This window comes from Helianthus annuus, chromosome 13 (genome assembly GCF_002127325.2).
Source record: "Helianthus annuus cultivar XRQ/B chromosome 13, HanXRQr2.0-SUNRISE, whole genome shotgun sequence".
Classification (NCBI taxonomy): domain Eukaryota; kingdom Viridiplantae; phylum Streptophyta; class Magnoliopsida; order Asterales; family Asteraceae; genus Helianthus; species Helianthus annuus.
The window spans coordinates 91,069,652-91,089,968 of record NC_035445.2 but is presented as its reverse complement, the minus strand read 5'-3'; the positions used below and the strand labels follow the sequence as shown (position 1 = coordinate 91,089,968).

The window sequence follows — 20,317 nt, the reverse complement described above, 5'->3', positions numbered from 1 at the left end:
ATGAACCTTGTTTTCCGTAGGGATTTTTCTGCTTTTGTTTATTGTAGATTGAGTGCAGAAAGTATATATCTATCTATCTATCCATATTCAAAGTTAATCGTAAAGATTTGACCAAAGGAAATTTTTGAGTAAATTCATTTTCTTGATAGCAACTTACCCTCCTTTACACTCAATATATCCACCCACTTAATTTCGCTTCAGTTATAAAACAAACACCCTTCCTTATATCTCAACATTTATTATTTTTTACAAAAACCTTGAAAAAAGTTTCATTTATCAGTAAATTTGGTAGCTTTCTTGTTGATGATTGAAAATATAGTAATAATATATTCCTCAATGATTGCTTAATTTTTTTTTCTTGTTTTATATATGTTACAAAACTGCATTTGTTTGTGATTCTTTCAGATTTTTTTGGACAATGGGGAAGTCCAATTTTGTTGCTTTATTATGGGTTTCACTTGTGTTGTTATTTCTTCCACTTTTCTATGGAGGATTGGCTATGGGTACAGGCACTCTAGATGGTTCAGAAAAATGGGGTTATGTTGAAGTCAGGCCTAGTAAGACTTATAGTTTCAGTTTTCTTGTTTAACCCATTTTCAAGATTCAATCTTTTACATACTTGTATATTTATTTATGGGTTTATGTTGTTTAAGCCATTTTGAAGATTCAATCTTTTAACATTCTTGTATGTGTGTTTAATAATACATGTTTGCTGTCTAAAAAAACATTCTTGTATGTGTTTTTTAAATAAATGTTTGCTGTCTAAAAAATTGTTTAACCCCATTTCAAGATTCAATCTTTTAACATTTTTGAGTGTGTGTGTTTTGGGTGTTTATTGTTTATGTACACAGAAGCTCATATGTTTTGGTGGTACTACAAAAGTCCTTATAGAACTCAAGATCCCAACAATCCTTGGCCTATAATTCTTTGGTTGCAAGGTGGACCTGTAAGTATATGTGTTTATACAATTTGCGTTGTTTTTATTATTTAGAGTAAATTACGTTTTTCGCCCCTGTGGTTATATCACTTTTACTATATTAGCCCAAAATAAGAATTTTTAACATATCTGCCCCCATGGTTTCTATAACTAACCATTTTGGCCCCTAAGTCTAGAGATCATGGGGGCCAAAATGGTTAGTTATAGAGACCATAAGGGCCAAAATGGTTAGTTATAGAGACCATGGGTCTTATTTTGGGCTAATATAGTAAAAGTGATATAACCACAGGGGCCAAAAACGTAATTTACTCTATTATTTAAGTTCTTAAATGTGTGTGTGATCTTCACATAATTGATAAAGGCTCCCACTATTCCCACACCCCTAAAATCTTATTTTCACACCTTTACATGTATACAACCCCGTATGGAGTTATACGGGCCGTATAAATGATTGTTGCACAAAAAAATTGCCAGACAATGTTTTTTTTTGATCTCCATGTATAATATTATATGACCCGTATACAATGTTATATAACCGATATAATGTTATACGACCCAAACCTCATATAATGTATACTACCCGTATAATGTTAAACAGCCTGTATAGAATGTTATACAACCTAATAGTTTCTCCATCTATACGAGCCGTATAACATTATACGTCCCAATATTTGTCATGTCAGATTATTCTATACGGGCCGTATGACGTTATAGCATATACAATATATAGGGTGTGAAATTAAGATTTTGGGGTATGTCTTCATTTGGACCCTGAAATGTATATTGTAGGGTGCTTCAGGAGTTGGGATTGGAAATTTTGAAGAAGTAGGCCCACTGGACTCCTTCTTGAAGCCCAGAAACTCTACATGGCTCAGAAAAGCAGATCTATTGTTTGTGGTATGTATTTTTATTTTTTAAATATGAAATATCATTATATTGTTTTTTATAAAATTTATTTTCATTACATTGTTTAATATCTTTGGTGGGAAATGATTCAAATAGGATAATCCAGTTGGGACGGGATACAGTTATGTTGAGGATGAAGAGCTATTGGTGAAAACTGATGAAGAAGCTGCAACAGATTTAACCACATTATTGATTGCAATATTCAACAAAAATGAAACCTTGCAAAAGAGTCCTCTTTATATAGTGGCAGAGTCTTATGGTGGCAAATATGCAGTCACTCTTGGACTTTCTGCTCTCAAAGCCATTGAAGATCAAAGATTAAAGCTCATTCTTGGAGGTACATTTATCATATTATCCCCCCCCCCCCTTTTTATTTTTCTATTGGTTGACTAACCATCTTTCTTATACAAAATTGTTCATTCTTGTAAATTCTATTGTTTTTTATTTATTTATGGAAAAATTACGAGTTTTGTCCTTTATCTTAGTACCACTTATCAGGCGGTGTCCTTTTTAACGAATTGTGACAAGTTTTGCCCTTTACAAAGAATTTTGTTACACGTTTTGTCCTTTAGACTTAACCCAGTTAGATTTTCTTTTTAAATCTTGTCACTCAAAGGTATTTTAGTCTTTTTACCCATTTATTTCAAGAGTCAACCCTAAAATATTTTGTTTTATTCTTTTAAATAATATTAAATAAACGGGTAAAAAGACTAAAATACCCTTGGGTGACAAGATTTAACAAGAAAATCTAACTGTGTTAAGATTAAAGGACAAAACGTGCAACAAAATTCCTTGTAAAAGGCAAAACTTGTCAAAATTCGTTAAAAAGGACACCGCCTGATAATGGTATTAAGATAAAGGACAAAACTTGTAAATTTTCCTTTATTTATTTGGTTTTATGTTCAGGAATTGCACTAGGAGATAGCTGGATCTCACCTGAAGACTTTGTGGTGATTTTATTTAATTTAGTTGTCTTTCTAAAAGTGTCATTTTTATAAAAAAATGAGACTTTAAAACATATCAAAACACAAAATTAATTCTAAAAACATTGAAACTAAACCTCAGGAATCATGGGGTCCACTTCTGAAGGATGTTTCAAGGATAGACGACAACGGTTTAACCGAATCAAACAGGTTGGTGTTCCTACATCAATAACTTAATGAATCGTCGTGTTTCTGTCAGTGTTATGGCTATAGAGACCTGATCATTGCTTTAGACCGAGTCAGGTTTTGTTTTATCTAACAAAACCGTGTCATGAAACAGTCTAGTTGAGAAAATCAAGCTGCAAATAGCGAACGGGAAATGGACAGATGCTACGCAGACATGGAGTAATCTTGAAAGTCTTATTAGCGACCATAGCAACGGTGTTGTATGTTTATTGTTTTACTCGATCGGCAATATAACAAGTAGCATTTTTTTTTTATAAAATCAGTTGGATGAATTATGCTTTAAATATATATATATATATATTTTTTAATTAATCGTAGGATTTCTACAATTTTTTGTTGGATTCGGGGATGGATCTGATGTCAATGGAAGCGACAGAGGTAGTGAGAGCGACCCCGAGGATAAAGTATATTAGATATCTCGATTCTTTAAAGAGTTCTCCGGATGAAAACGGTGATATTGGTCTCTTGATGAATGGCGCTGTTAGAAAGAAACTTGGGATTATCCCAAATGATGTGAAGTGAGTTTATATCATATTCTCTTGTTTTCCTAGAATTCAAAACAAATATGGAATATATGAATTAGAGTTGTGTTTTTCGACAGATGGGGAGGACAGCAGGGGCGGACCTGTAGTGTAAACGGGCGTAGCCCAGGCTACGGCTCAAGTTTTTACCAGAAGTGTAAAAAAAAATTTCTTTTTTCGATTTTTATACACAGGACACCCCTGAACAAGTACGAGGACACCCATAAAAAATTTTGGGATACCCCTGAGTTGAAGGTCTAGTTCCGCCACTGGAGGACAGTCTAGTCTTGTTTTTGGGTACTTAGAAGGCGATTTTATGCGACCAAGAATTAACGAGGCAAGATTTTATATATTAATAACAAGACGATTAGAAACATAGAGAAAATACAAGTTAATTTTACATATGTTGTTATTTTTTGATTGTTAAATAGGTTGATGAACTATTGAGCAAAGGAGTTAATGTGACTATATATAATGGTCAGGTAAGATCCTTTACCTCTTTGAAAGCTAGCTTGATGTGCAATTTTCACAATAAAGAATATTAAAAATAATTTATTTTTTCAATTTGTTGGTGTTTTTGTAGCTTGATCTTATATGTTCAACAAAAGGAACTGAAGCATGGGTTAAAAAGCTCAAGTAAACTCATATTTACCCTATATGATAATGGTATGTACCCAAATGGAGAATTGCAATTTTATCTTTGTGTTTTGTTTTCTTTGATGACAAAGGTGGGAAGGTCTAAAGACATTCTTGAGCATTGATAGAACACCACTATATTGTGGAGATGTTTCAATCACAAAAGGGTTCACAAAGTCTTATCGAAATTTACATTTCTATTGGATTCTTGGAGCCGGTCACTTTGTAAGTTTTACACTCATACTACTTATAAAAATGAGATATTGGATTTAAATAACCCCAACTTTTACTAATTGGCCGATAACACTCCCAACTTTCGACTTATACCCTAGCACTCCCAACTTTCAACTTATTTTCCTCTAGCACTCCCTAACTAACTGAACCCTAACCCAGTTAGTTTTTGCTGATGTGGCATATGACGTGGCAGCTGATGTGGCATTCTTTTTATGGCGTGTTAGCTAACATGGCATTTTTTGATGACGTGGCATCTAACGTCAGCTAATTGGGTTAGGGTTTAGTTAGTTAGGGAGTGCCTGAAGAAAATAAGTTGAAAGTTGGGAGTGTTATCGCCCAACTATTGAAAGTTGGGGTTATTTAAATCCGATATCGCTAGAAAAAATGTATTATTTGTTGTTTCGTTTATGACATAATCTATTGTCATATTGAAGTATCAATGGAATTGTATTCATCATACAGAAATCTGTATTTTGTGTTTTACATGATGGTATACTTTTCAGGTACCGGTAGATCAACCATGTATAGCATTGGAAATGATGGTTAACTTCACTCGGTCTCTTGTGTCTACAAAGTAAAAAAACAAACTAGAGAAGACATCAAAATATCATTATATGCAAAAATTTAAATAATTATAATTCCAAAAAAGAAATCAATACTCTTATGAACTCAGTGTCTCTGAATTTGTTTTAATTCATTTAATAAATATTTTTAAGTGAATATGAATATGAAAAGTGAAGTCTTATTGTGATTTGCTTCTTTGTTGTTTTTTGACGAGCTACTTTTGATTCATGTTTTAAGAAATTACACCCATTGTCAAATATTTCGTAACTAATCTTTGAACAAATCTCATATTAATTATGTTTTAGTAAATGTAAAACTATGATAAGTTAATTTTTGCGTGGTTCATTTGAAGCAAGTTTTGGATTTTATTTTGAAAAATATATTTATAACATCCGACCTTTCGTACCAATGAGTATGTTCCGAGTGAGAACTTCATATGGATCACTCAGTCATGAAATTGCTCTCACCCAAATATTTAATCGAGAAGTTTTTCTTTGATAGATACACATCAGTTGCTATTATCTTCATCTATTGCAATAGTCAATCACCTTATATGTGCATGATCCACATCAGGGGCATATCTTGGTATATACGTTTTCGACCCCCGATCAGAAATCTCAAGCTTCATCGCTGAATCGGGACATATCTTGGTACCAGGTTGGGTACCCCCTACCAGACCAGGTGAGGAGGGATCGGGTATGGTCTTCGAGTGATACTTACCAATGATTTATCTCACATTTTTGCAAACCGTGGGTGGGTTTCAAAGGTCATTTGAACGAAAACTTTAATTAAAAAAATTACACCAAATCTCTATTTAAACAATTTCGCGATCTCTATTTAAATAATTTAGTTTTACACCATTTTGAACCTTCCGACTTTTTTACTCTCTAGTCGAGGTTCTCGGAATAGAAAAATTTTCGTAAACTAAATCACACGTGTATATGTTGACATTTAAAAGATATACAGTCAAGAAAATCAAGAGCAATGGTGATATATATGCGGATTAGACACCAAAAAACAAACACTCAAAAAATGGCTACAATTTAAGAAATATGTTTAGTGACGGAATCAGATTCCTAAATGATGAAGAAAAGTCTGTTGGCAAGAAAAGCTGCTTCCAGGAGGTTGTCACGTGTTTTCGCTCGACGACTCCATTCTTGGGTGAGGTTTGCCCGTTGTTCCTGTAACTCCAATCCTAACCCGGTATATCCCGTTTTAGTTTTACACCATTTTGAACCTTACGCCTTTTTTACTCTCTGATCGAGGTTCTCGGAATTGAAAAATCTTCGTAAACTAAATCACACGTGTATATCTTGACATTTAAGAGATATACAACCAAGAAAATCAAGAGCAATGGTGATATATATGCGGATTAGACACCAAAAAATAAACGCTCAAAAAATAGCTACAATTTAAGGAATGTGTTTACTGACGGAATCAGATTCCTAATTGATGGAGAAAAGTCTGGTGGCAAGAAAAGCAGCTTCCAGGAGGTTGTCACGTGTTTTCGCTCGACGACTCCATTCTTGGGTGGGTGGTTTGGCCCTTGTTCCTTTAACTCGAATACTAGCTCGGTATATCCCGTTTTAGTTTTACACCATTTTGAACCTCATGCCTTTTTTACTCTCTGATCAAGGTTCTCGGCATTGAAAAATCTTCATAAACAAAGTCACACATGTATATGTTGACATTTAAGAGATATACAGTGAAGAAAATAAAGAGCATTGGTGATATATATGCGGATTAGACACCAAAAAATAAATGCTCAAAAATGGTTACAATATATGTAATGTGTTTAGTGACGGAATCAGATTCCTAATTGATGGAGAAAGGTCTGTTGGCAATAAAAGCTGCTTCCAGGAGGTTGTCACGTGTTTTCGCTCGACGACTCCATTCTTGGGTGGGTGGTTTTGGCCCTTGTTCCTGTAACTCGAATCCTAGCCTGGTATATCCCGTTTTAGTTTTACACCATTTTGAACCTTCCGACTTTTTACTCTCTGGTCGAGGATCTCGGAATTGAAAAATCTTCGTAAATATATATGCGGATTAGACACAAAAAAAAACACTCAACAAATGGCTACAGCTTAAGTAATGTGTTTAGTGATGGCATCAGATTCCAAATTGATGGAGAAAGGTCTGGTGGCAAGAAAAGCTGTTTCTAGGATGTTGTCAAGTGTTTTCGCTCGACGATTCCATTCTTGGGTGGTTGGTTTAGCCCTTGTTCCTGTAACTCGAATCCTAGCCCGGTATATCCCATTTTAATTTTACACCATTGTGAACCTTACGCCTTTTTTACTCTCTGATCGAGGTTCTCGGCTTTGAAAAATTTTTGTAAACTAAATCACACGTGTATATGTTGACATTTAAGAGATATACAGTCACGAAAATTGTCACACCCCGATTTCCACGTGTCTCACCGGTGGGCCCGGTGGGGGATTACCGTGACGATGTTGGCAACAATATAGTCAAACCACACAATTATATAATGCACAGCGGAAGCTTAAGATAAATATATAAACTTCAACCTCTGGTTGTAATATCAAATGTATTACAGAAGTTGAATATATCCACAGCGGATCAAAATAATAAAATATTGTTCATTCAGATACGGCATCGAGTTTGCGAGACTATTCATGATGCTTAGGCAGCTAATACCAGCCAATTTCGTATAGTACCTGCATTTAATCTTTTTGGGGAAAATACGTCAGTTTACACTGGTAAATACATTCAACTGACACATTTGAAAATGTTTATTAAAAATTGATTTGAATGCACAAGGCACAAACTCTTTTATAACTTGGGAAAATTATAATAAAATCTTGTGAACGTTTTACATGTTCTTTTATGCGTTCAGTAGCCCGGGTCGTGCCGGGTTAAAGATTTATAGACACACCACGTTTGCGTAAAACCGTAGTATAAAAACCAACGGTTACGTCTTTTAATTTAATGTCGACACTTTATACCGGGTGTACGCCTACACCGGGATGTCGATGGTCGTGGCCATTTCGTAAAATGATGCCAAGGATATCCGGGACAACGGTCATTAAACCCCCCAAAGGCTTTTAAGCAACAAAACTGTTTAAATGAGCCGATCATATTATTTAATTAACCACCTAAGCGATGGAAGAATATAATGCTCAATCAAGCGGTATTAATATACCGTAACCCAAGCCCATATAGGGGAAATAAGTTAAAGTATTTACCTTTGCAAGTATATTTCCTTAATTTGGATTAAATCACCGATAGCTTTTACTGGGGCTCCTAATCTGGAACGAAGGTTTTAATTAACCTCTTAGAATCCTAACGAGTCGTTATAATGGCCGTAGCCTAGACCGGTTGGTTCCGATATATATATAGATATGGTTTAATCGCGCGAAAAGGCGAAAACCGAGAATGGAGCGTGATTCTGACCCAACAAGTTCAGAGACTTGTTTTATATGGGTTTATGGTTCACACTCTGGAATTTGGGGTTCAAATAATATAATTTGACCCGTATCGGCTAATTTATGAAAACTAGTTTCATAAGCCGAACCGTGCGCGCAATAGGCGAAACGGTTAACCATGAGAGTCGTACGCTTATTTCCTAAGTCAATATGCCTTAAAGAGGTTGTGGTATCAGTAGGATACCTTCCGTGATGCCCGTAACAAGTTTAAGTTAATATTACGCCCCGTAGGGGTTTTTCGGTCATTTTAAAGACTTTAAAAGGGCTTTTCGAGTTCTACAGGAAATCTGAGTTTCCCGAACAGCTTATAAAGCTTAAAATACTTTATTTATTATTTAAAACCAGTAGCAACTGGAATCGGGTCAAAAGACCTTGTAGAACTCATGTTTTGGCCGAAAAGGGCATATTCGGTATTAACCGAACCGTAGCCATAACCGCAGGTTATGAGCAAGGTAAAAATTATTAAAAATCTTTAAAATTCCCGAAATATTATTTTAATACAGTGGGTAAAAGTTTTGGTGACGAAATCTTGGTTTAGATAGGTGTTATGCTAATCGCGCCGTTTATTACAAAAGTTTATTTAATTTGCGCTATTTAGCATAACTCTCATTCTAGACCTCGGATTGACGTGAAACTTTAAGGACATGCTTAGATTTTAGTAAGCAAGGTTCTGGTCCGTTCACGTGTCCGAAATACTCGTTTTATTTTTAAAAGGCCGTTACGGTCAACTTTTAGGCGGATGACGGAAATGCGCAAAAGACTCGGATAACTCATGAACCGACCACAGAGGTTTATACCAACATGTGACCTGGTCCTAATAGAGTCCTAAGGCATATCTATACCTCACTAAAACGGGTCAGAACTGAAGTCAAAGCAAAAGTCAAACTTTTGCGACATCCGGCTCCGAACCGGGTCTTTTAATATAGCAAATGATCGATTCAAACGAGCGCAAACAAGTTTATATACTTAATATCATGTTTTATAAGTGTCAAAACAGGTTTCATAACATATACATTACAGATTATGCATAAATCGCTAAAATAGCTTTCTGTTGACTTTTTAACCGCACGTTTGACTCGATATTTGACATAGTTAGAGTGGTGATCAGGGGGAACCCTTTTAGAGGTTTATTACCCACATAAATACCAACTCATAACCACTTTTGATTCGTCATAAGACTGAACCATTTGCAAGTTATTGTAATGACAACCGTTAGTTACGACGGTTGTGTTTATGAGCTATAACTATGGAAATGTATGACCAAAATGGTTATGAACGACTTACAGAAGTGTGTTCTTGCTTATAGAGCAGAGATGGATGCTAGAGAGCTCTTGGAATGATCAGATGAATGTGTTTTGTGTTGTGTGAATGTTATGCACATAATGTGGCTATTTATAGCCAAAGAAAGCTCTCTAGATCACTACACAACAACCTACACTGATCATGATGATGGGTAGATGTCTCCTGAGTGATATGGGTCGAGTAGGGGGCGCCCATGCCTCATTTATTGGAGATTGATCGTTCATAATGCTCAAAAGTCAAGAAAACACCAACTTTCTGCATCTGGGCACTTTACGCGACCCGCATGGGAGTTCCCATGCACTTTTACGTGGGTCGCCTGAGTTTAAGAAATCAGACGCGTATTTGAGATGGCTCGCGGCCCGCCTCAACTTAAGCTTAAACTTCACGCGGGTCGCGAGAGGTTTGTTTTTCAGCTTTTTAAAATCTTTTGTCATGATTACGAAATCCTGGTAATTAATAACGAAATCTTTCGTAATGATTTACCTGACCTTTCGGGTTTGAAGGGGTAACTTTGCGGTTTGGCCCTCGGTTATTTACCGATAGGGGCCTCGTGTTATTTACCCGCATTATTAAGTCCCTGATTAGTTTATTAATTATTTGGAAAGCCTTAACTTTCACTGTTGACGCTTTTAACCCTTCTCATACGAATTTGAGTATAACTCTCTCGTTTTAAGACGGAACTTCGCGGAATTTATACAGTATATTCTAGTGAGCGTATAATACTGTTACGAAGCCTTGGGAACGTTAAAGGGTCACTCAGAGGTATAATTAAACATGTTGACACAGTTAACCCCTGTAGTTCGTAATCTCTCACTTTCTTCCGCGTTTCGCTTCCGTACGATTTATGATTTATTCGTTTGAAGGTACAAGCATTTATTCAGGGTTATTATACAGTATATTTACCCTTGTTGACATTTATAACCCTCGAATTTATATACTTTCAAGGTTTGTCAAAATTAGTCCTTTATTTATTATGGATGCCACGTGTAATCAAATGACACGTGGTAACACATCATTGGACACAAAAATTCGAGGTGTTACAAAAATCAAGGGCAATTGTGATATATATGCGGAATAGACACAAAAAAAAACACTCAACAAATGGCTACAATTTAAGGAATGTGTTTAGTGACGGCATCAGATTCCTAATTGATGGAGAAAGGTATGGTGGCAAGAAAAGGTTCTTCTAGGAGGTTATCAAGTGTTTTCGCTCGACGATTCCATTCTAGGGTGGTTGGTTTGGCCCTTGTTCCTGTAACTCGAATCTTAGTCCGATATATCCCATTTTAATTTTACACCATTGAGAACCTTACTCCTTTTTTACTCTCTGATCGAGGTTCTCGGCATTGAAATATCTTCGTAAACTAAATCACACGTGTATATGTTGACATTTAAGAGATATACAGTCAAGAAAATCAAGGGCGATGGTGATATATATGCGGATTAGACACCAAAAAAAACGCTCAACAATTGGCTACAATTTAAGGAACGTGTTTAGTGACGGCATCAGATTCCTGCTTGATGGAGAAGGGTCTGGTGGGAAGAAAAGCTGCTTCTAGGAGGTTGTCAAGTGTTTTCGCTCGACGATACCATTCTTGGGTGGTTGGTTTGGTCATTATTCCTGTAAATCGAATCCTAGCCCGGTATATCCCATTTTAATTTTACACCATTGTGAACCTTACGCCTTTTTTACTCTCTGATCGAGGTTCTCGGAATTGAAAAATCTTCGTAAGCTAAATCACACGTGTATATGTTGACATTTAAGAGATATACAGTCAAGAAAATCAAGGGCAATGGTGATATATATGCGGATTAGACGCCAAAAAAACACTCAACAAATGGCTACAATTTAAGGAATGTGTTTAGTAACGGCATCAGATTCCGAATTGACGGAGAAAGGTCTGGTGGCAAGAAAAGTTGTTTCTAAGAGTTTGTCATGTGTTTTCGCTCGACGATTCCATTCTTGGGTGGTTGGTTTGGCCCTTGTTTCTGTAACTCGTATCTCAGCCCGGTATATCCCATTTTAATTTTACACCATTGTGAACCTTTCGCATTTTTTACTCTCTGATCGAGGTTCTCGGCATTGAAAAGTCTTCGTAAACTAAATCACACGTGTATATGTTGACATTTAAGAGATATACCGTCAAGAAAATCAAGGGCAATGGTGATATATATTCGGATTAGACACAAAAGAAAAAACACTCAACAAATGGCTACAATTTAAGGAATGTGTTTAGTGACGTCATCAGATTCCTAATTGATGGAGAAAGGTCTGTGGCAAGAAAAGCTACTTCTAGGAGTTTGTCAAGTGTTTTGGCTCGACGATTCCTTTCTTGGGTGGTTGGTTTGACCTTTGTTCCTATAACTCGAATCCTAGCCCTCTATATCCCATTTTAATTTTACAACATTGTGAACCTTACGCCTTTTTTACCCTCTGATCGAGGTTCTCGGCATTGAAAAATCTTCGTAAACTAAATCACACGTGTATATGTTGACATTTAAGAGATATACAGTAAAGAAAATCAAGGGCAATGGTGATATATATGCGGATTAGACACAAAAAAAAACACTCAACAAATGGCTACAATTTAAGGAATGTGTTTAGTGACGGCATCAGATTCCTAATTTACGGAGAAACGTCTGGTGGCTAGAAAAGCTGCTTCTAGGAGGTCGTCAAGTGTTTTCGCTCGACGACTCCATTGTTGGGGGATTGGTTTGGCCCTTGTTCCTGTAACTCGAATCCTAGCCCGGTATATCCCATTTTAATTTTACACCATTGTGAACCTTGCACCTTTTTTACTTTCTGATCGAGGTTCTCGGCATTGAAAAATCTTTGTAAACTAAATCACACGTGTATATGTTGACATTTAAGAGATATACAGTCAAGAAAATCAAGGGCAGTGGTGATATATATGCGGATTAGACACAAAAAAACACTCAACAAATGGCTACAATTTAAGGAATGTGTTTAGAGACGACATCAGATTCCTAATTGATGGAGAAAGGTCTGGTAGCAAGAAAAGCTGCTTCTAGGTGGTTGTCAAGTGTTTTCGCTCGACGATTCCATTCGTTGGTGGTTGGTTTGGCCCTGGTTCATGTAACTCGAATTATAACAAGGTATATCCCATTTTAATTTACAGTATTATGAACCTTACGCCTTTTTTACTCTCTGATCGAGGTTCTCGGCATTGAAAAATCTTCGTAAACTAAATCACACATGTATATGTTGACATTTAAGAGATACACAGTCAAGAAAATCAAGGGCGATGGTGATATATATGCGGATTAGACACAAAAAAAAAACACTCAACAAATGGCTACAATTTAAGGAATGTGCTTAGTGACGGCATCAGATTCCTAATTGATGGAGAAAGGTCTGGTAGCAAGAAAAGCTGCTTCTAGGTGGTTGTCAAGTGTTTTTGCTCGACGATTCCATTCTTGGGTGGTTGGTTTGGCCCTTGTTCCTGTAACTCGAATCCTAGCCTGATATATCTCATTTTAATTTTACACCATTGTGAACCTTACGCCTTTTTTACTCTGTGATCGAGGTTCTCGGCATTGAAAAATCTTCGTATACTAAATCACACGTGTATATGTTGACATTTAAGAGATATACAGTCAAGAAAATCAAGGGCAATGGTGATATATATCCGGATTAGACACAAGAAAAAAAAACACTCAAAAAATGGCTACAATTTAAGGAATGTGTTTAGTGACGGCATCAGATTCCTAATTGATGGAGATAGGTCTGGTGGCAAGAAAAGCTGCTTCTAGGAGGTTGTCAAGTGTTTTTGCTCGTCGATTCCATTCTTGGGTGGTTGGTTTGGCGCTTGTTCCTGTAACTCGAATACTAGCCCGGTATATCCCATTTTAATTTTACATCATTGTGAACCTTACGCCTCTTTTACTTTCTGATCGAGGTTCTCGGCATTGAAAAATCTTCGTAAACTAAATCTCACGTGTATATGTTGACATTTAAGAGATATACAGTCAAGAAAATCAAGGGCAATGGTGATATATATGCGGATTAGACACCAAAAAAAACACTCAACAAATGGCTACAATTTAAGGAATGTGTTTAGTGACGGCATCAGATTCCTGATTGACGGAGAAATGTCTGGTGGAAAGAAAAGCTGCTTCTAGGAGGTTGTCAAGTGTTTTCGCTCGACGATTCCATTCTTGGGTGGTTGGTTTGGCGCTTGTTCCTGTAACTCGAATCCTAGCCCGTTATATCTCATTTTAATTTTACATCATTGTGAACCTTACGCCTCTTTTACTCTCTGATCGAGGTTCTCGGCATTGAAAAATCTTCGTAAACTAAATCTCACGTGTATATGTTGACATTTAAGAGATATACGGTCAAGAAAATCAAGGGAAATGGTGATATATATGTTGATTAGACACAAAAAAAAAACACTCAACAAATGGCTACAATTTAAGGAATGTGTTTAGTGACGACATCAGATTCCTAATTGATGGAGAAAGGTCTGGTGGCAAGAAAAGCTGCTTCTAGGAGGTTGTCAAGTGTTTTCGCTCGACGATTCCATTCTTGGGTGGTTGGTTTGGCCCTTGTTCCTGTAACTCGAATCCTAGCCCGGTATATCCCATTTTAGTTTTATACCATTGTGAACCTTACGCCTTTTTTACTCTCTGATCGAGGTTCTCGGCATTGAAAAATCTCCGTAAACTAAATCACACGTGTATATGTTGACATTTAAGAGATATACAGTCAAGAAAATATCGGGTAATGGTGATATATATGCGGATTAGACACAAAAAAAAAAAACACTCAAGAAATGGCTACAATTTAAGGAATGTGTTTAGTGATGGCATCAGATTCCTAATTGATGGAGAAAGGTCTGGTGGCAAGAAAAGCTGCTTCTAGGAGGCTGTCAAGTGTTTTTGCTCGACGATTCCATTCTTGGGTGGCTGGTTTGGCCCTTGTTCCGGTAACTCGAATTCTAGCCCGGTATATCCCATTTTAATTTTACACCATTGTGAACCTTACGCCTTTTTTACTCTCTGATCGACGTTCTCGGCATTGAAAAATCTTCCTAAACTAAATCACACGTGTATATGTTGACATTTAAGAGACATACAGTCAAGAAAATCAAGGGCAATGGTGATATATATGCGGATTAGACACAAAAAAAACACTCAACAAATGGCTACAATTTAAGGAATGTGTTTAGTGACGGCATCAGATTCCTTATTGATGGAGAAAGGTCTGGTGGCAAGAAAAGCTGCTTCTAGGAGGTTGTCAAGTGTTTTCGCTCAACGATTCCATTCTTGGGTGGTTGGTTTGGCCCTTGTTCCTGTAACTCGAATCCTAGCCCGGTATATCCTATTTTAATTTTACACCATTGTGAACCTTACGCCTTTTTTACTCTCTAATCGAGGTTCTCGACATTGAAAAATCATCGTAAACTAAATCACACGTGTATATGTTGACATTTAAGAGATATACAATCAAGAAAATCAAGGGCAATGGTGATATATATGCGGATTAGACACCAAAAAAACACTCAACAAATGGCTACAATTTAAGGAATGTGTTTAGTGACGGCATCAGATTCCTAATTGATGGAGAAAGGTCTGGTGGCAAGAAAAGCTGCTTTTAGGAGGTTGTCAAGTGTAACAACTCTCACTAAAATTAATACTTAGTATGTTAATTGTTTATTAAGGAAACCCTAATTGAGAAACCCAAGTAATTCTGCATAAACCCTAAAATTTCCAGAATAATCAGAATCAGGATCAGGACCCCTAAAACTCGGGGGTGGGGGGGGGGGGAACCCTAGTTAGTAATATCCTAACAGTTTAACATGGGAATTGAAATTTCATTTGAAACCAACTCAGCTGAGCTACCTGGACACGAACCCACCCTATGCTAGACTAGGGTCTCTCGCGCCACGAGACGCGCACAAGGGGAACTTTCGCGTGGCGCGAGGGGGGGGGGCAATTTTTGGGTATAAATAGCGGGCAGTGGGACTTGATACTGTGCGTTTGTTCGACGTTAAATTTCAAATTTTGCTCTGAGTTATAGTCGAAACAGTCCTAAAACACACACGATTCACGAATCGCTGCCGCAAAACAGGGTAATAACTCGATCGCTATTACGATTCAACGTCCGATCGATTGAAACTATCCAACGATTGTTTGAGTGCTGCTCAAATTGGGTTTATACTTTGTTATTCATCGTGATTTCGACAGGATGTTTGAGTGCTGCCCGAACTCGGGCTATACTCTGTCATTCGTTGTGAATCCGCTGGATATTTAAGTATTTCACTTTGTCCATCGTTGCGAGGGTTTAATCTCGTGAATTGTCGTAACTGCTGTATTAGTTACTAACCCAGTTTGTGTGCATTGTTATCTAAATTAGGTTAAACAAGGCTAATCAGTAGGCTTATACACTGCTCGTTAAATCTGCAATGTGAGTCATTCTCTTTTTATCAACTGTTTTACAAAACTCTCAATTATTTTAAAGTTATAATTACAGGGATTAAGTCTTTGTAATCACCAAATTACAGCCGGTATGTGGGGTTTTGTATACATTACTTGATAATCTTCACCATTGGGGCAGCCAAGGGGTGATATGACCATAGTCACAGACACCATTGGACAATGAGAGGGCCAATGGGTCGAGTGACAAAATACCGTGGGTAGTTGGTTTGATATCAGAAACATTGTAATCGCTCTTAATACTGTAAATTATAACAAATGTGTCGTTTTCATTAAACTGAATGATTCACTCAGTATTTCCCCGCTGACAAAACCTTTTTCAAACATGTTTCAGGTGATCTGTTGTGATCCAAGAAAAGTGCCGTGAAGCACTACAAGCTTAGAAAAGTGGCTCAATGTAAATAAATAAAGAAACATGTTGTGTAAAATAAAGATTTCCCAGTGAAATCACTTTATTGTAAATTACAAGATTTTATCCCTAAATTATGTAAACGGGCAGTTTTAAATATTAACAGATCCTGTATTACAAGACTTCTGCTGTCGCTTAAATTTAATACCACGGGATTTCCTGTCCCGCGGCTCTAGACCGGGTTAAACCGGGGCCGAGGGCCGTGACAGGAAAAGGTGGTATCAGAGCCACTGTTTTAAGCTTATCCCTGATTTAAGCCTATTAAAGTAATTGAGGAATACTTAAGAATTTCTAATTGCCATTCTGTGAATATGTGTTTTATTAACTAATTAATTGTTAGTTACAGTATGGGTAAACAAAGACTTTCTGCTATCTATCATAAATTAGATACTGCACCTAAAGAAAAAGGAACCTCTTCCTCAAAATACCCAGCAGATCTGGAAGAGGGAATCTTTGTCCGTAAAGCACAATATGAGAATCCTCTTACCCCAGAGAAAAGAAATTCAATTATTAGGAAAAGTCAGGAGAAAAGAAAGAAACCCCAATTCAAGAAAGTGAGGTTTAATCCAGAAATACAGGAAATAGGCAATAATCCACCTTGGGAGGACAAATTAGATGAAAAATGGGCAGATCTTTATATGTTAGCTACTGTAGCAGAGAATGCAAACCTCTAAACTACCAATAAGCCTGATCTAGTATTAGCATCTTTATCTAGAAAACCCCTACTCCGTAAATAAATAAAATTTTCCGTTATCCTTTGTAAAATTAGTCTTTCGATAATGCAATAAACGAAATATTTATTTAAATTTCCTTATAAGATCTTAACTTAGCATTTTTGTGCATTTTGCATATATGCTAAACAGCATGAGTGAGCTATCTGAAGCATTTCAGAATCTCAATCTCTATCCAGTACCAATCGAAGTCTCCAACGACTTTACTGGTTATTTTGCTGATGTGGAGGAACCCCTGGAATTTCAAGCTCCACCTCCGGAAAAAGCAAAGTCTAAGAAAAGAAGAAGATATGTAGGATGGAGGAAAGTGTGCAGAAGGAAACCAGTAACTAGGAGACTCCCTAAGATAGAAAATCCTATGAACAAAGGAAAAGAGATCGAGACTGGAGAGAGTTCTAATCCAGCAGAAATAGAAATCAGGGAAAATTATAGGAAAAAGGGAATAGAAATTGGAGAGAGTTCTAAACAAACTGAAGAAATCATATTTCAAGAAGAAATAGACCGTCTACTGGCAAACTGTGATGTCGTTAGCCCTATCAACAACAACCTTTACCCTTATCCGGCCGAAATCCAACTTCCAGTAAATCTGGAACCAGCTATTCCAGACCCTCTAATCCACACTCGACCTTTAGGTGAAATGGAAGAGTGGTGGATGAACGACTGGCAATTTCAAAACATAATCAATAGTCCTTATACCTTTCTCCCTCAGTTTGATCCAGAACCTATCCCCAACCCTCCAATGAGCAACGAAAACTTAGCCAAACTTCATCAGTTTGGTGAAGAACTGATAGGTACAGGGAATAGGATCCGGTAAATGGGAGAAAAAATCTCCTGGAAATACGATGAAAGGGAGCGTCACTATTAAAATGCCAAAGAAATAGTAGGTTGTGAAACTGGGGTTGTATAATAGTAACAAACATATAACACTGTAAAATAGAAATAAAACGTTGTAAGATAAACAGTGTGTATGGATGCCTATATAATCTATAAAAAAATGAAAGTCGAGAAATTGACAATTTTGGCTATATGTGTTATGTGCTTATACGTAATTATTTTACATTTAACTATCAATTATTGGGTACTAATAACTTACACTTATAATAATTATCAGATGGAAAACGCTAATAATGAACCAGTTAATGAAGTAAACCAATCTGAGCAAAATCAGGAAAACCAATTTATGACCAGACAAGATATCGAGAACATTGTTGCTCAAGGGATAACCAATGCTATTCCAGCAATCTTGGCTGCTGCCCAGAAACCTGCCGAACCACAACAAATCATTCCTAGTAAACGTACTCCGGAAGATAACGGCAGTAACAACATAAATGGAGGTGGCAATCATGATGAGAATAATCCATGGCATGCCCCACTTCCTAAAAAAATGAAAGCTGCAACGCCTGGTTGCACTTACAAAGAATTTCTTGCTTGTAAACCCGCGGGATTTGCAGGCAATGAAGGTGCAACTGCAGCACTGCGTTGGTTAGAGAAAACCGAAGCAGTAATTGCAATAAGCAAATGTGACATGAACGATCAGGTCATGTATGCGTCCAATTTGTTCAAAGAAGGGGTGCTAGAATGGTGGAATACGGTACTACAAGCCAAGGGAGGAAATAGGGCTTATGCCATGAATTGGGAAGAATTTAAGCAGTTAATGGAAAGAAAATTCTGTCCCGAGTATGAAAAGGAATAAATGGCAAATAAGTTTCTGAGACATCGTATGGTAGGTGTAGATTGTCGAGGATATACTTCGACATTCTTTGAATATGCGAGAGTGGTACCAACCCTGGCTTCGCCAGAACCGGTACTCATTTCCTGTTATATTTGGGGATTAATTGGCGAAATTCGTAACATCGTTAAAGCTGCAAGACCACGCACTATTGACGATGCTGTGGAATTAGCTAACACCCTAACTGATGAACCGGTACACACAAGAGATGAAAACAGGAAGAAGGAATTGGCTCAGAAAATTACCTAAGGATTTCGTACGGGTAATAATAACAGCTTCAAAAGAAGAGGAACAGGGCAATCTTCAAATCCGCCATTCTGCAGAAATTGCAAAAGGAAACATTTTGGAAGATGCAATGTAACCTGCACTTTTTGCAGATCTATAGGACACAGTGAAGAAAACTGTAAAAAGAAAACCATAGTCTGCTATAACTGTGGAGAAACAGGACATTTCAAAACAGAATGTCCTAAATTGGTTAAAACCGCAGACAACAAAGGCAAGCCAGCTGACGGAGCTACCAAGAAGAATGCAAGAGCCTTTCAATTGACTACTCAGGAAGCCGAACTAATTCCTGACGTCATAGCTGGTATGTTTTTAGTTCACGACGTCTATGCAAAAGTATTATTTGACTCTGGTGCAAACCAAAGTTTTATCAATACTTCATTCTGCCAAGCTCTTAATTTACCATTAACCACCCTTAGGCAAATTTTTACAGTCGAAACAGCAGATGGGAATTCTGTTAACATAGATAAGGTTTTGCAAGAAGAAAAGATAGAACTTTTAGGTCATAAGTTCCCTGCAAACCTGTTACCTATGAAATTAGCCAGATTCGATGTGGTGTTAGGAATGGACTGGTTAGTAGCCAACCATGCTCGAATCCTTTGTGATAAGAATTCCGTAGACATTCGTACCCCCACAGGAGAAGTAATTTTAATCACAGGAGATAAACCTCGAAAGCCACTGAAATTCATTTCAGTAATGAAGTTGGTCAGTTATTCAAGAAAACAAGAAGTAGTGTATATGATTTCCGTAATCATTAACACTAAAAGTAAGGAACTTCAGGACATCCCTGTAGTCTCAGAATACCTAGATGTCTTTCCAGAAGAATTACCCGGGTTACCACCCGATAGAGAAGTAGAGTTTAGAATTCATCTAATTCCTGGAACTACACCAATAGCCAAGGCACCTTATCGATTAGCACCCACTGAAATGCTAGAATTGAAAAAGCAGTTAGATGAATTACTAAGCAAAGGATTTATACAACCTAGTTCATCCCC

General features: G+C 37.0%; 1 protein-coding gene across 2 annotated transcripts; it reads left to right on the top strand.

The window, feature by feature from the left end:
* Positions 1-411: 411 nt before the first annotated feature.
* LOC110898597 (serine carboxypeptidase-like 51) lies at positions 412-5,123 on the top strand. Of its 2 annotated transcripts, none has more exons than XR_004877472.1 (13): positions 412-557; positions 852-946; positions 1,727-1,834; positions 1,940-2,180; positions 2,750-2,793; positions 2,909-2,976; positions 3,107-3,212; positions 3,331-3,530; positions 3,614-3,870; positions 3,965-4,015; positions 4,117-4,169; positions 4,262-4,394; positions 4,907-5,123. XR_004877472.1 is itself a non-coding variant. In XM_022145396.2 (13 exons), the coding sequence occupies exons 1-13, from the start codon at positions 419-421 to the stop codon at positions 4,979-4,981; spliced, it is 1,383 nt and encodes a 460-aa protein (XP_022001088.1). In that variant the 5' UTR covers positions 412-418; the 3' UTR covers positions 4,982-5,123. The 2 variants fall into 2 exon arrangements, 1 of the variants encoding a protein (XP_022001088.1); XM_022145396.2 differs by having other exon boundaries at positions 3,331-3,533; positions 3,804-3,870.
* Positions 5,124-20,317: the final 15,194 nt, after the last annotated feature.